Genomic DNA, 16694 nt, shown 5'->3' with positions numbered 1-16694 from the left:
GTGGGCGGGATGGTGTTGCCGCGGGAGCGCGCGCTGGTCGGATGGTGTTGCCGCGGGAGCGCGCGCGCGGGGCGGGATGGTGTTGCCGCGGGAGCGCGCGCGGAGCGGGATCGTGTTGCCGCGGGAGCGCGCTGGGCCGCCATCTTGAGGCGGGCAGATGAAGGCGGCGCGCTGCTCTGGGTTGACGCTGCTCTGGGTTGACGCTGCTCTGGGTTGACGCTGCTCTGGGTTGACGCTGCTATAGGATCTTTGCTGCTCTGGGTGTGAGGGGAGAAGCGGCCTGGTCAGAATCAAAGATCCTATAGGATCCGATAGGATCTTTGGTCAGAATGATCCACAGTCTGTTCCTCATCAGCTGCGGTGGCGACATCTTCCTAGAGAAACACTGGAAGAGCGCGGTGAGCCGCTCGGTGTGTGACTATTTCCTGGAGGCGCAGGACAGGGCCGGACAGCCGGACGACGTGGCGCCGGTGCTCGCTACCCCGCACCACTACCTGGTCAGCGCCCACCGCTGCGGCATCTTCTTCGTGGCCGTTATCCAGTCCGAGGTGTCGCCGCTCTTCGTCATCGAGTTCTTGCATCGAGTGGCGGAGACGCTGCAGGTCTGGGCCCGCCATCCTTTGTTTAAACATTAAATCAGAAACAACTCTGTAATCGGTATCAAACATAACATCACCAACATATTCCACTCATGTGGGATAAATAATAAACTTAACTGACACTGTGACATGATTTGTGGTTAAAATAGCGGGAGGGAACAGAGAAGCCATCTTAATCAAAGACTGTCCCACCCGGCATTCATCCGTCTCCCCGCTCCCACCCGGCAGCGGGTACAGAACTTGAAAGTGTGCACCACCATACCCGGGAAAACCTGCTTCTTCCCCTGTGTTGTGTAGAAAGGAACTGCAGATGCTGATATATACCGAATATAGTGCTGGAGTAACTTGGCGGGCCAAGCAGCATCTCTGGAGAAAGGATGTGTATTCCCTGTTACAGGCTTCTGATGGGTCCTTCCATAAGCTAGGGTACTGTTCAATTCTCTTCTTCATCATTGTAGACATTAGACTTTGTCTCTAGAACAGTTGTGCTACAATGTTGAGAGAACGATATCCAGCACTCTATATTATATTTCCCTTTGCTCCGCCTATTGTACTTGCACCAGCTAGATAGGGCACTTAAGATAACAGAGTCGGGATACGGAGAGAAGGCAGGAACGGGATACTGATTGGGATGATCAGCCATGATCACATTGAATGGCGGTGCTGGCATTAGCTACTGAATCCAAATGGCCTTCTCCTGCACCTATTGTCGATTGTGTTTGGCTTAATTGTATTTACGTATAGTATCAGATTTGATTGGATAGCATGCAAAGTAAAACGTTTCACTGTCATTTACGTCATTTAAAGCTTTTCACTGTCACTGTATACAAGATAGATTTATTCATCACATGTGCCAGATGGCACATTGAAATGAAATTCCCATACAGCCATACAATAAAAATAAGGGACACAACACACTATAGGGTTTGACATAAAACATCCCCACACAGCAGAATCAAAGTTTCCCACTATGTGGGAAGGCACCAAAGTCAGTCTCTTCCTCCATTGAGGGTAATCTACATGACAATAATAAACATAAACTCAATCATATAGGTTATTATGTAAATATACACACAGACCCAGTGCCAACAGAGCAACATTAAAGAATAGCAAAACATAAAACACTTGATTTTACAGAACTACCAACCCTCACCTCCAGACCGTGCTACCGATGCTACCCCTGAACTGCACCGCCCCCCAGCTTATTCCAGACCAAATCTGCTGTCGCCGCCACTGCTGGGCCACACAGCTTCCTCAGCCACATCTGCCAACACCAGTGCCAACCTTTACCTGCCGGCTGCAACCATCGACTTCGACAATCCTCGCCTCACCCCTGGCCGCCAGTAGGCGGGGACTGTCAACCCACCTGGATTCGTGGCCCAGTTACAGATCGAGAGTGTGAAGAGGGGCCTCAACCCGAAACAACACCTATCCATGTTCTCCAGAGATGCCACCTGACCTGCTGAGTTACTCCAGCACTTTATGTCCTTTTACATATTAACCAGCATCTTCAGTTCTTTGTTTCTACTTATAAAATGATACTCTATTTCTCGGTAATCTCTGACTCAGTTATAGCGGACAATCAGCAATAACGGACGCCATTCCCTCCCACCCCCTATTGTCCGTTATAATGAAGGTTTACAGCACTACACTATTTGTAGATGAATAAGCAGTAATGCTGCAAAGTAGAATTATAGACTAAAGTTATAGCAGAAAATAGTTATCAGAGTTATATCTTCATATTGAACACTCAAATCTTTTGCCTACACTTTGGCGCTACTTAAACTTTGTAATTGTTCTTCAGGACTATTTTGGAGAATGCTCAGAGGCATCAATTAAAGATAACGTTGTGATTGTGTACGAGCTCCTGGAAGAGATGTTGGACAACGGGTTCCCATTAGCTACTGAATCCAATATATTAAAAGAACTGATTAAACCACCCACTATTCTTCGTTCTGTTGTTAATTCTATTACGGGTAGGAATCAGTTTATTTTTATTGAAATTATGTTTGCATAAATGTATTTTTCACCAAATGGGATCCTTCAGATTTAAAATAATTCTTGTTTTGTCATCCCAATGATTTAAATAAATAACTTGCATCCTTTGAAAAGGTAAAATAATTCCTGAAACCATGTTGATGCACTCAATTGTCACTGTCAATGAACACTTTTTGCTTTCATAGATGCTTTGAGCTGCTTAGGTCTTGCAGCAATCTGTTATTTCTTTCCAGATGCCAGTATCCACTTTCTCTTTAGTCTTGTCGATAATAAAACCGTAGAATTTTTATTCTACAAAGTGAATCACGAGTAAATTGAATAATATTTTCAACTCGATAAACCAAATTTAACGAGTGATATGTAGAGTAAATTTTGTAGAGTAATATGAATTAATATATAGAAGACTATTATTATTATTATTATTGCACTACATTTGTTATTTATTGAACTTTTTTGTTCTCTTTCTCTCTGCCCGTTATGTATTATGTTTACATATTCACATATTCTGTTGTGCTGCAGCAAATAAGAATTTTATTGTCCCATCCGGAGCATATGACAATAAAACACTCTTGACTCTTGAATTGTTGGATGACCTTTTATGGCAGGATCGACAAAGGTTTCCAGAGATCATACATGAGAAATTGAATCCTGTTTCTTACCCTTTAATGTGCCTGTTGAGCATATAACGGGTGTGTTTCCATCACATTGTCTGGAAAATAGTAGAACTAGATTCCAGCAAAGTTTTCAAAATGATTGGACACATAGTTGATGTCTTTGGTTTGCTTTGGTAGATGTCAGTGTAAAGTGCAGCAATGACCCGGTGGATGGATTGGATTCCTCCTTTGCTGATGTTGTGATTCTGAATGACTTTTATGTTGTCTAATGTTAAGACTAACAGTTTTAAATGGAACATGCCACATTGAACACGGATTGAGAGTAACTGAAGCAAAGCAAGAATTTCATTGTCCTATCAGGGACACATGACAATAAACTCACTTGAACTTGAACTACCAGTTTACCCTTTGCATCAAATCATTTCAATTCTGATTATTGAAAGTCAATTCTGATTATTGTCACCATTATTGAAAGAGGCAAGACATGCATTGTACCTCATTCCTTTGGTAGTCGTCTGCAGTTGAGATCATTGGTCCAAAGAAACTTTAACTGCTAAATTGCTGCCACAAGAGTTTTCTTTCTGACTGAGTATTTTATTATAAGAATTTGCAGGAACAGGAACCATCTTAATGTTTTCGATTAATCTGAAAAAGTTAGACCATTTGAATTTCACCAACATTTTTACATTTCTCATAAAGTATAATTGCCTCCAATAGAATACTAACCATTGTAATACTCATTAACAAAATGTATTATGTTTATATTTACATCGGTTAGGTAGCAGCAATGTGGGAGATCAACTTCCTACTGGTCAACTGTCCAACATTCCTTGGCGGAGAGCAGGTGTCAAGTATACAAATAATGAGGCTTATTTTGATGTTACAGAAGAAATTGATGCCATCATAGATAAATCAGGTAACAAGTTTATTTTGCAGTATGTTGCTTCTGCAGCTGTGACTATAGAACTTGCAGTTTAAATGGAACAGACCGGAAATGTGTGTGTATTCGTGCTTCAAAATGCCAAGCATTAATTGTGTTTCTCAATAGTTTGAGGAAACTGGTTCATACATTTTAAGTGGCTTTAGTTTTGGTAGAATTATTTTTTTTATACCAGGATCAACTGTCTTCGCTGAGATCCAGGGTGTTATCGATGCTTGTATTAAGCTCACTGGAATGCCAGACCTCACCCTTTCCTTCATGGTAAGACAACTACTTTTTCACTTTCCTTCTTTTGGTTTAACTTCTTATTTCGAAAATTTGTGTCATAGAGGCATACAGCACAGAAACAGGCCCATTCTGACCAAGATGCTCTATCTACTCTAGTCCCATTTGCCTGTGCCATCTAAATCTTTCCGATCCATGTACCTGTCCAAAAATATCTTTTAATGGTTGGTGCCTGTCTCAACCATCTCCTTTGGCAGCTCGTTCCATATACCCACCATCTTCTGCGTGGAAAAAGTTGCCCTTCAGCTTCTTATTAAATCTTTCCCCTCTCACTTTAAACCTATATCTGCCCACCTCTATAAGATGGGTAGATGGTCAGAATCTTTCTCCCAGGATGGAAAAATCATATAGTTTTAAGGGCTGACGGGCAAAGTTTAAAGGACATGCGTGAGGCAAGGTTTTTCATGGGTTGATGTACCCAGAATGTGCTGCCAAAGATGGTGGTGGTTGAAGCAGATTAGTGACTTTTAAAATACTTTTGGATAGGCATATACATATGCAGGGAATAAAGAAAAAAAAGGCTTATGTGCAGATAGGTGTGATGGTATTGGCATCATGTTCAGTACAAACATTGTGGGCCAAAAGGCCTATTCATGTGGTGTACTGTTCTAAGATCACCTCTCATTCTTCTACCCTCGATATAGACTAGGCCCTCAAGTCTTGGCAAGATCTTTGTAAATCCTCTTTGCACCCTTTCCTGCGTAACATAGTTCCTCTAGCAGGGTGACCAAAACTTAACACAATTATACCACCATTTTGTATAACTGTGATATTACATTTAGAACTTTTATACTCGATATTCTACATTCTCATCCAAATTGGTGATATAAACAAAAAAGAGCAATGGATACAGCAGCGATCCATCAGGCACACCACTGGTCACAGGTCTCCAGTCCAAAACACAACATTCCACCATTATTCTCTTGCTTCCTTCTGTGTAGCCAATTATCTAGCCAGTTGGCCAGCTCTCCTTGGATCCCATGCGACCTAACCTGCCAGAGCAGTCTATCATGGGGAAGCTTACCAAATGCCTTGTTGAAGTCCATATTGACAATGTCTACAGCTTTGGCCTCCTCATCAGTTGTTTTGGTTACTTCAAATCAGATTTGTAAGACATCACCTCCCACGTATAAAACCATGTTGCCTATGCCTAATCAACCCCTGTCTCTCCAATTATATGTCTTATCCCTCAGAGTAGTCTCCAGTAAATTGCCTACCACAGATGTTAGGTTCACTGGTATATAGTTCATAGGCCTTTCCTTGCAGCCCTTCTTAAATAGGGCACAACATTAGCCACTCTCCAGTCTTCTGACACTATCCATGTTTAATGATAATTTATATATCTCAGCCAGGACTCCTGCAATTTCTTCTCTTGCTTCCCCCAATATCCATGGATATATCTGAGTAGGCCCGGGTGACATAGAAACATAGAAATTAGGTGCAGGAGTAGGCCATTCGGCCCTTCGAGCCTGCACCGCCATTCAATATGATCATGGCTGATCATCCAACTCAGTATCCCGTACCTGCCTTCTCTCCATACCCCCTGATCCCCTTAGCCACAAGGGCCACATCTAACTCCCTCTTAAATATAGCCAATGAACTGGCCTCGACTACCCTCTGTGGCAGAGAGTTCCAGAGATTCACCACTCTCTGTGTGAAAAAAGTTCTTCTCATCTCAGTTTTAAAGGATTTCCCCCTTATCCTTAAGCGGTGACCCCTTGTCCTGGACTTCCCCAACATCGGGAGCAATCTTCCTGCATCTAGCCTGTCCAACCCCTTAAGAATTTTGTAAGTTTCTATAAGATCCCCTCTCAATCTCCTAAATTCTAGAGAGTATAAACCAAGTCTATCCAGTCTTTCTTCATAAGACAGTCCTGACATCCCAGGAATCAGTCTGGTGAACCTTCTCTGCACTCCCTCTATGGCAATAATGTCCTTCCTCAGATTTGGAGACCAAAACTGTACGCAATACTCCAGGTGTGGTCTCACCAAGACCCTGTACAACTGCAGTAGAACCTCCCTGCTCCTATACTCAAATCCTTTTGCTATGAAAGCTAACATACCATTCGCTTTCTTCACTGCCTGCTGCACCTGCATGCCTACTTTCAATGACTGGTGTACCATGACACCCAGTTCTCGCTGCATCTCCCCTTTTCCTAGTCGGCCACCATTTAGATAATAGTCTGCTTTCCTGTTTTTGCCACCAAAATGGATAACCTCACATTTATCCACATTATACTGCATCTGCCAAACATTTGCCCACTCACCCAGCCTATCCAAGTCACCTTGCAGTCTCCTAGCATCCTCCTCACAGCTAACACTGCCCCCCAGCTTAGTGTCATCCGCAAACTTGGAGATATTGCCTTCAATTCCCTCATCCAGATCATTAATATATATTGTAAATAGCTGGGGTCCCAGCACTGAGCCTTGCGGTACCCCACTAGTCACTGCCTGCCATTGTGAAAAGGACCCGTTTACTCCTACTCTTTGCTTCCTGTTTACCAGCCAGTTCTCTATCCACATCAATACTGAACCCCCAATGCCGTGTGCTTTAAGTTTGTACACTAATCTCTTATGTGGGATATCGTATTCCTTGGGAAATTTCTCCTGTACCCTGGAACATTAAGCTGTTACTCCTGTAATAGCAACAACATCCCAGTCGCACGTACCATACCCTGAGTTCATCCGCTGTACCCGTCAGGCCTCTCGCATTAAAATAAATGCAATTCAATCCAATAGTCCTTCCTTGCTCCTGGCTGTGCTCCTCTTATTTTCTTATCTGTACTTTCTTTCATCACCTTCCATACTGACTTTCAGCATCTCATCTGCCTCAGTAGTACAAAGGACCCACCCCATGCCAATGCAGTTTAAACCTACCTGTGTAGCACTAGCAAACCTGCTTGTCAGGATATTGGTTCCCCTCCAGTGTTGGTGCAACCCATCCTTCTTGTACAGTTCGCTTCTGGCCCCGAAAAGTTCCCAGTGGACCAGAATTCTGAATCACTGATCCAACTCCTCATAGGTGCATTCATCTGACCTATTTTCCAGTTCCTACCCTCACCAGTACGTGACACTGGAACTAATCTGGAGATTGCTACCTTGGAGGTCCTGCTTTTTAATCTTTTGCCTAACTCCCTACATTCATTTGTAGGAGCTTGTCCCTTGTTCTACCCATGTCATTTGTCCGACTTGCACAATAGTCTCTGGCTGCTCACCCACCCGCTTGAGAATGTCATACAGCTGCTCTGAGACATCCTGGACCCTGGCACCAAGGAGACAGCACATCATCCTGGAGTTTAGATTGGTACCATAGAATCTCATGTCACATCCCCCTAACTAACGAGTCTCCTATCATTATTGCTCTGCCTGACATTACCCTTCCCCCCTCTGCCTCAGAACCAGGCTCAATGCTGCAGCACAGCATGTATAAAAAGTACAGAGCTTTGAATGTTATTGAATGATGGCAGCAAATACTCATATGCTAATTCCTCAATGCTTTAAAATGTACATTTCTAACCACTTGCAGAACCCAAGGCTGCTGGATGATGTCAGCTTCCATCCGTGTGTCCGCTTCAAACGATGGGAAACTGAGCGAGTTCTCTCATTCATTCCTCCAGATGGAAATTTCCGTTTAATGTCTTACCACGTCAGCTCGCAAAAGTGAGATCAATTTGTAACTGTTCTAATTTTTAGAAAAATATGTATTTTGGACAATGGATGATGAATGATAATGCATTATTCATTGGAAGTTGGCAGATTGACATTAATCTGTGTTAAATCATTTAATTGCCAACTAAATGGTAAATATTCATAAAGCACACATCTTTGTAATAAGGTAGGGGTTATCAAACTGGAAGATAGCCACAAAATGCTGGAGTAACTCAGCGGGACAGGCAACTTCTCTGTACTTTCTTCAGATGTCAACAGATAGAGTTGATGCCCTACAGTTTCAGTGATCGGGTTCAATCCTGACTTGGTGCGGTCTGTGTGAAGTTTACATGGTCTCCTTATGATCATGTGAGTTTCCACAACATGCTCTGATTTCTTTTAACGTCCCAAAGACATGCAAGTTTTTAGGTTAATTTTTGACCCAAATTACTTTTGATTGGTAGAACCTGGCATCTGATGAGAAGTGGAAAGAATAAAATAGGTTTAATGTAAATGGTGCAGTTGGTGGGTGCAGAATCAGAGGTACTGTTTCTGTGCTGCATTACGTTATGTTGAAGCACGGTGGCGCAGCGATAGAGTTGCTGCCTTGCAGTCAGAAACTGCACGGAGTTTGTACATTCTTCCCATGACCGCGTGGGTTTTCTCCGAGATCTTTGGTGTCTTCCCACACTCTAAAGAAGTACATGTTTGGAGGTTAATTGGCTTGGTTTAATTTTAAATTGTCCCTAGTGTGTGTAGGATAGTGCTAGTGTACGGGGATTGCCGGTTGGCGCGGACTCCGTGGGCCGACGAGCCTGTTTCCGCACTGTGTCTTTAAAACTAAAAAAACACTCCGTATAATTTACCACCCTGGGGAAAAGTGACCATTCACCATATCTATGCCTCTTGTGATTTTATAAACCTCCATTTATAACCTTTACTGTTATCATTTTTTTGTCAGGAAAATGAATGCTGAAATAGAAACATAGACATAGAAACATAGAAATTAGGTGCAGGAGTAGGCCATTTGGCCCTTCGAGCCTGCACCGCCATTCAATATGATCATGGCTGATCATCCAACTCAGTATCCCGTACCTGCCTTCTCTCCATACCCCCTGATCCCCTTAGCCACAAGGGCCACATCTAACTCCCTCTTAAATATAGCCAATGAAGTGGCCTCAACTACCCTCTGTGGCAGAGAGTTCCAGAGATTCACCACTCTCTGCGTGAAAAAAGTTCTTCTCATCTCGGTTCTAAAGGATTTCCCCTTTATCCTTAAGCTGTGACTTAGGGGTATGCTTCCGTGAGACTACATCTTTGGACAGTATTGGTCCTATTTAAGGAAGGTTGTAAATGCATTGAAACGAATTCACTGGTTTACCCGACTTATTCTGGAATGACTGGTTCTTTTATGAAGATTGGGTGGTCAGACAAAGCCTGAGTTCACAAGAGGATGGGGGGAGGGGGCCTGATTGAAATAGAAGATCATCGCAAGTCTCGAGTGGGTCGAAGTGGTGAGGATATTTCCTTTGGACGTAGAACCTAGAAATGGTTGCTCGTTTAAGCCGTAGTTGAGGTAGATATTTTTCTGAGTTTTGTGGAGTTAACATAGAACTGCACAGGAACAGGCCCATCGGCCGCAATGTTCCTGCCAAACATGATGCCAAGACCACCTGTTATCACCTGTGCATAAACCATTTCCCTCCATTCCCTACATTTCCATTTGGCCTATCCAAAAGTCCCTCAAGTACCACTATTGTAATGTCTCTACCACCACCCCTGGCGGTGTGTTCCAGGCATTTGCTTTTTTTTAAAAAACTGCTTCCTGTTTCTTTTTAAGGGTCTCAGCTTCCTAAGCCGTACATATACTTCCTTTTTCTTTTTGAATAAACTTACAATATCTCAAAGAATCCTGAACCTTGCCATCTTTCTCTTTTATCCTCCATAGAAAGGAATATAAAGGCTGGGAATGGACAGCACAGATTTGCCAGGTTGATGCAGCTCATTGCTATCCTTCCTTTGAATTTGTGATCCAAGTTATGCTGTCAGGGACCAACCAGTGGAAGGAAAATCAATCGCCACTGTGATTAGCTTGATCCTGAAAGCAATTTGTTTTTTTGTCCTTGCCACTGGAATTGAGACCCAAGGAACTGAACCAGGTAAAAATAAATTCAGGGTATAATCTGTTTTTAGTCCATTCTGCACTCAATGTATTTAGTTTGTTGTGGGCTATACAAAATGCTAACATATGTACCAACCAACAGTTGTTAATTTGAAACTATACATCAGAATTTGTGTTTTCAGCTTGGTGGCAATACCTGTTTATGTAAAGCACAATATTAGCTTCAGCAACAAGGGATCCACAGGACGGTTTGATATAACAATTGGCCCAAAACAGACCATGGGAAAGGTGGTGGAGAGTGTTCTGGTGATTGTTCACATGCCCAAAGGGGTGCTCAATATGACCCTTACTGCAACACAGGGCAATTACACATTTGATCCAGTCACCAAGGTAAGTCCCAATGTGTTACTCACTCTAACATTTCTCTCGCAAGATCAAACAACAATATTATTTAAAGAACACTTTTTGACTTGATGCTAATTAAAATTGATTTGTCTTCTCAATCTCCCAGGTGTTAATGTGGGACATTGGAAAAATTATCTTGCCAAAGTTACAAACTCTTAAAGGATTGATTAACCTACAGTCTGGTGCACCAAAACCTGAAGAAAATCCAACACTCAATGTCCAGTTTCAGATCCAACAACTTGTTGTATCAGGTAAGATGAATGTTCATAACACTGCAGGCAAAAATGGTTGTGATGACAGGATGAATCATTTAATCATTTAGGACTGTATGTGACTGTGAAGTTGTACTTTGCTTATTTAGCAAATAAAATATAGTTCAAAATCCACTATGGATAAGAAAACACATTTAGAATAACTATGCAATGACAATTAGCATCAGCATGGATATAGAGAGAGATCTTTAGGACCAAGTCCAAAAATTCCTGAAAGTGACAACTCCGGTAGATAGAGTGGGAGAGAAGGCATATGCTATGCTTGCTGTCATAGATCAGGGCATTGAGTACGTCAGAAAGTCATGATGCAGCTTTATAGGATTGGTTACGCTATATTTGGAGTATTGCTTACACTTCTGATTGCCGCATTACAGGAAGGATGTGGAGGCTTTTGAAAGGATACAGAGGAAGTTTACCATAATGATCAGAATGCTGTTTATTGTCATTTGAACATAAGTTCAAACAAAAGTACGGTTCTGCAGTCATAACAACAAACAACAACAAAAAACACAAGCATCCATCACCGTGAATCCCCAAACACCTCCTCACTGATGGAAGGCAAAAGTCTTATCTCTTCCCTGTTCTCTGTTCTTATTCTTCTCCTACAGTCAAGCAGCCAAACTGCTGCATCGGGCTGATCGAGGCTCTTGATGTTAGATGTTGGAGGCCCCCCGGCGGGCAATGGTAGTTCCCGCGGCCGTTTAAGCCGCGCCGGGCGATGTAAGGCCTCGCTCTGGGTTGCTTTAAACCCCTCGATTCGGGCAGGTGAAGTTTGCCGTTGCGGGAGCTCCGAAAAGCGGTCTCCCACCAGGGACCTGTGAGCTCCTAATGTTACCGTCCACAGGGCCTGTAGCCGGAGCTCCGAAGTCGGGTCGCAGCCGCGTGCCACCACAGCACTCCGAAGTCAGCCAGCTCCGCGATGGTGAGTCCGCAGGCTCCGCGACTGGAGCCTCAGGTCGATTCCGGTTGGAGGCCGCCGATGTTAGGCCCAACGACAACGGAGACTCAACAAGGAAAAAGTCGGGTCCCCGTACAGGGAAGAGATTAAAAAGTTGTTATTGTACCTGCTCAACTAGTCTGAAGAAGTGTCTTGACCCAAAACATCACCCATTTCTTCTCCCCAGAGATGCTGCTTGTCCTGCTGAGCTACTGTGTCTACCTACAATATTCTAACTGCAGCCTCACCAACATCTTATACAAATGTCACATAACATTCCGACTTCTATACACCTTGCCCCCAGCATGCCAAAAGCCTTCTCCAGGAAACTGTCCTTTGATGCTACTGTCAGGTAACTATGTACTGTGCTCCTAGGTTCCTCTGTTCTACAACATTCCCCAGGGCCCCACCATTCACTGTGAAAGTCTTAACCCTGGTTTGACATCCCAAAGTACAAGACATCACACTTATCTAACTCCCATTTGTCATTCTTCAGTTGTACTAACATTTTCGAAGATTTGGATTAATGATAGAGGAAGAACATTCAGATAATATAAAGTTTAAAACCCAGACATTGATTAAACCAACATTAAAGCAATAGCCAATCACCACGAAGATAGCAATAGAATATCAATACAACTTCTGTTAAAGAAAAATAAAAACACTAACTATGATATAAATAGCAGCAGAAATGAACAATTAAACACTGAATGTCATGTGTATTTCATCTGGAAACACTGTAACTTCCAAAGCATGTTGGAAACTCCATTGAAAAGCTTGGACAAGAACATTTGAAGAACCTGTGTGCCCTGGCACCTCTCTAGCAGCTTAGCCCGAGGTGAAGTCGTGTGAACTCATGTGCAACAGGCATTTTATTTGTAAAAGCCTGAGCTCCCCTAATTTCAGAAGTACAGTTAAACTATTGTAAAACTAGCTAGCCTCCTTATTGTCAAAAACAATAAGTTATTTGTTGCAACAGGCGCAGGGTTAGTTGCGGACTACTGTTTGTAGTTTGTTTGGTTGTTTATTTGTTTGTCCTTTTACACAAAGTCCGCGAGCATTGCCATTTTTCATTTCACTGCAAATCTCGTATGTGTATGTGACGAAATAATTTGTCTTTACTTGACTTGACTCTAACAAGGTAAAGGTTGATCTCAGTAAATCTCATGATTTAGTGGTTCTTCTAAGTTCCAAGTATTTTACCAAAGTCCAACTATATCTTTAAGCAAGCCTGCTTGTGTGATGCTGTTAATTGAGCAGACAAGCATGTGTATTGCTGTTAGCTGACAACTCCATTTTAGTTGACAAAGTATGTCTAACACTTACACCATTTTATAGTTTTAAAGTTTGTTCTGATGTCCTCTTTACCCATCATGCTTCTCTAGTACGTAAGCTCTTGAATTCAAAATATTATAAACGTGCACAATTTTTTAATAATTTCCATAATCTTTTATAATACTGGTCTATAGGTCCTAGGTTTTTATTTGCAGGCCTTCTTAAATAAATGTACAACATTAGCCTCCCTCTTATCTACCTGCACCTCACCCAAGGTTAACGATAGTAGGTATCTCAATAATTCTGCCCTCCTATGTGCTTCAAAACTTGCTGTAGGTACCTCAAAGCACTGGAAAGATGCCACCAATATTATCTCTGCAAAACTCGCCAAACCCACCAGGAGGGTGAATGAACTAGCAAGCATCCATGCCCAGGCCAATGTCCTAGCTGCATTGAGCCATAGTTACACTCATCTGCCTCCATTTGGCAAGCCATGTTTTCACAGGCATGTCTTGGAACTCTCAAAACAGGCAGTTTGTCAGGCCAATAGACAAGATGATTCAAAGATGTGTTCAAAGTCTTCAGTGTTTTAAAATGAGAGAACGTTGGTTGTTTCATGTCAATGTCTGCAGAATAGTTATTCAGATGATAGTGATGGAATCATGGCCAGAGCTGAATTACATATCACTTCAGAAATCAGTTCAGGTGGATTATTAATAAAGGTTCCTGGAAAAGCAGGATAACTTAGAATAGTTTGGTTTTAATCACAGATTGTTGGAAGCATGAGCAGACTGCTTGAAGGTTACACAAGCTTAGGATAGGGTACAGTTTGTATGGGGTGAAAGGTCATGGGTCAGAGGATTCCAGTCAGCTGTTTGCACTTAATGTACCAGCAAAGTTCACTTCAGGTTATTGTGGTCTTTGAGAACTGGAGTACTTAAAGGAAATTGATCTTCTGCAATTTAAGTTGATTTGTCTTTTGACACTTTAAAGTTTGTATAAAATGATCAGATAATCCAGTGTTATCTTGAAGTAGTCCTGTATTATGGAGACATTTGGGTGGCTGAAGAAGGGTTTCGGCCCGAAACGTTGCCTATTTCCTTCGCTCCATAAATGTTGCTGCACCCGCTGAGTTTCTCCAGCACTTTTGTCTACCTTACGGAGACATTTCACAGAATTAAATTTGTGAAACTTAACCAGTTTACAGTGCAGGCGGGGGGGGATAACAGACTTCAACTCATTTCCTCTCAGCAATACTTTATCAATCATTAATTTAATGAGGTGGGAGGGGCAGCAGTGCCCCGGAAATAAGACATGATGATTCTAAAATGTTACTAGTCACAAATACTAATGTTCTGATTCACCTTGCATAGTTGCTGATTATGGAGCAAGTGGTTCAAATGCCAACTATCAGAAGTATTATGTCAGAAGGAACTGCAGATGCTGATTTAAACTGAAGATAGACACAAAATGCTGTAGTAACTCAGCAGAACAGGCAGCATCTCAGGAGAGAAGGAATGGTTGACGTTTCGGGTCGAGACCTTTCTTCAGAAGGAGTCGGGGAGGAGGAGATTCAGAGATAAGGTGTAAGGTGGAGAACGAGACATCAAAGGGTGTGGAGATGAAGGAAAATCTAGAATAAATGATAGACACAAAATGCCGGAGCAACAGCGGGTGAGGCACTCTGACAAAGGAGGAGGCCCAGGACGGAATGGGAGGAGTAGTTAAATGATTTAGCAATCGGGAGATCAGGTAGGTTTAGGCAGACTAAGCAGAGGTGTTCAGCGAAATGATCGCCAAGCCTGTGCTTGGTCTCACTGATATGAAGGAGTCCACACCTGGAACAGTGGATACAGTAGAGATGAGGTTGCAGGAGGTGCAAGTGAACCTCTGCCTCACCTGAAAAGACTGTTGGGGTCCTTGAACGGAGTCGAGGGGGGAGGTATAGGGACAGGGGTTGCATCTCCTGCGGCTGCAGGGGAAGGTACCTGGGGAGGGTGTGGTTTGGGTGGGGAGGGTGTGGTCTGGGTGGGAAGGGATGAGTTGAGGAATTTGTGGAGGGGACAGTCTTAGTGGAAAGGGGAGGGGATGGGAAGATGTTGGAGGTGGTGAAAATGGAGGATTATGTGCTGTAGGCGACGGCTGATGAGATGAAAGGTGAGGACCAGGGGGAGTGTCCCTGTTGCGACTGAGAGGAAGGGGGAGCAAGAGTGGAGTTGCTGGATATCGAGGAGACCCTAGCGAGGGCCTCATCTTTGATGTAAGAGGGGAACCTCCATTCCATAAAGAATGAGGACATATCAGAAGGTTTATCTGTTCACTTACCTAGTAAGTCACAGATTTAATTTACCTATTTTAAAAACTACTGGTGAACTTCAAATCTTCCTTGGCTTTCCTTGCAGGTTTGAAAGTGAATCGACTGGACATGTACGGAGAGAGATACAAACCATTTAAAGGTGTGAAATATGTCACTAAGGCAGGAACATTTCAGGTCAGAACATGAAATAATAAGCTGCACAATATTGTCCTGAAATCAGGTATTCATTCACCAAGCAACAGCATCGTTCTTGAAAAACTGCACCATTTTTGAATCAAACAATATCAAGATTCCCAAAATGTTGATGACACAAAAGGAAATGATTTGATTGGGTTTATTAACTGCCTTAATCACAATATGTTAGCTGAAATATTAAACTAGTTTTATTTAAAGATATTTGCATTTTTTCTATAGCTCCATTATTTCTTCATCATTCTTTCTCTTCATTAACTAGAGCATGTAGGTTTAAATGCAAAAATAATCTGTTCCAGTTGCCAGCATATGCAGTCTCATATCACCCTGTAGATTTAAATATTCTCCTTGATCTCTATAACAATAAATGTTTAATCATAGATCCATTTCTGATATTTGCGTGTGCCTGTCTCTGACAATCATTACTGTAAAAGACTTTCTTTGATTTTAACGTACCCAATAGCATTCGGGTCATTGCAATGTTTATAACTAACTTTAGTACATATTTTTATGATGAATTGTAACCGAATGGTTTGATTGTTTCAATAAAGTTACATTTCCATTTTCTTCTTACCTTTTACAATAAATGGAAAAATCAAGTCATAGATTTAGGGAGATGTTGAAATTAGTGAAGACACAAACTTTATTTAATTACAAGAAATATCAACAGTCTCTTGTAGAACACAAATTGCTGGTGCCTTTTTCAGTCTAATGAAGGGCCCCGACCCAAAACATCATCTATCTGGTCTGACAAAGTTGATAAGGTCATAAGTGATAGGAGCAGAATTGGGCCATTCTGTCCATAAAAGTTTACTCCGCCATTCAATCATGGCTGATCGATTTCTCCTGCCTTCTCCTCCGACACCCGTGCTAATCAAGAATGTCTATCTCTGCCATAAAAATGTTGATTGATTTGGCCTCAATGTTGCTTAATGAGATACTGCCTGACCAGCTGAGTTACTGCAGTACTTTGTGTCATACGCAAGATTCCAGCATCAACAGTGTAAGAAGGAACTGCAGATGCTGGTTTAAACCGAAGATAGACACAAAAAGCTGGAGTAACTCTGCTGGACAGGCAACATCTCTGGAG

General features: G+C 42.4%; 1 protein-coding gene across 2 annotated transcripts; it reads left to right on the top strand.

Moving 5' to 3' along the window:
* The first annotated feature begins 165 nt into the window (after positions 1 to 165).
* Positions 166 to 16171, top strand: ap3m2 (adaptor related protein complex 3 subunit mu 2). 2 transcript variants are annotated; one of them, XM_055661575.1, is made up of 8 exons: positions 166 to 602; positions 2404 to 2575; positions 3990 to 4127; positions 4327 to 4412; positions 7963 to 8096; positions 10374 to 10596; positions 10718 to 10862; positions 15498 to 16171. In XM_055661575.1, the coding sequence occupies exons 1-8, from the start codon at positions 330 to 332 to the stop codon at positions 15596 to 15598; spliced, it is 1272 nt and encodes a 423-aa protein (XP_055517550.1). In that variant the 5' UTR covers positions 166 to 329; the 3' UTR covers positions 15599 to 16171. The 2 variants fall into 2 exon arrangements, with proteins under 2 accessions (XP_055517550.1, XP_055517551.1); XM_055661576.1 differs by having other exon boundaries at positions 170 to 602; positions 10389 to 10596.
* Positions 16172 to 16694: the final 523 nt, after the last annotated feature.

Source organism: Leucoraja erinacea, chromosome 34 (genome assembly GCF_028641065.1).
Source record: "Leucoraja erinacea ecotype New England chromosome 34, Leri_hhj_1, whole genome shotgun sequence".
Lineage (NCBI taxonomy): Eukaryota > Metazoa > Chordata > Chondrichthyes > Rajiformes > Rajidae > Leucoraja > Leucoraja erinaceus.
Note: the sequence above shows the minus strand (reverse complement) of the source record. Positions and strands in the feature narration are given on the sequence as shown.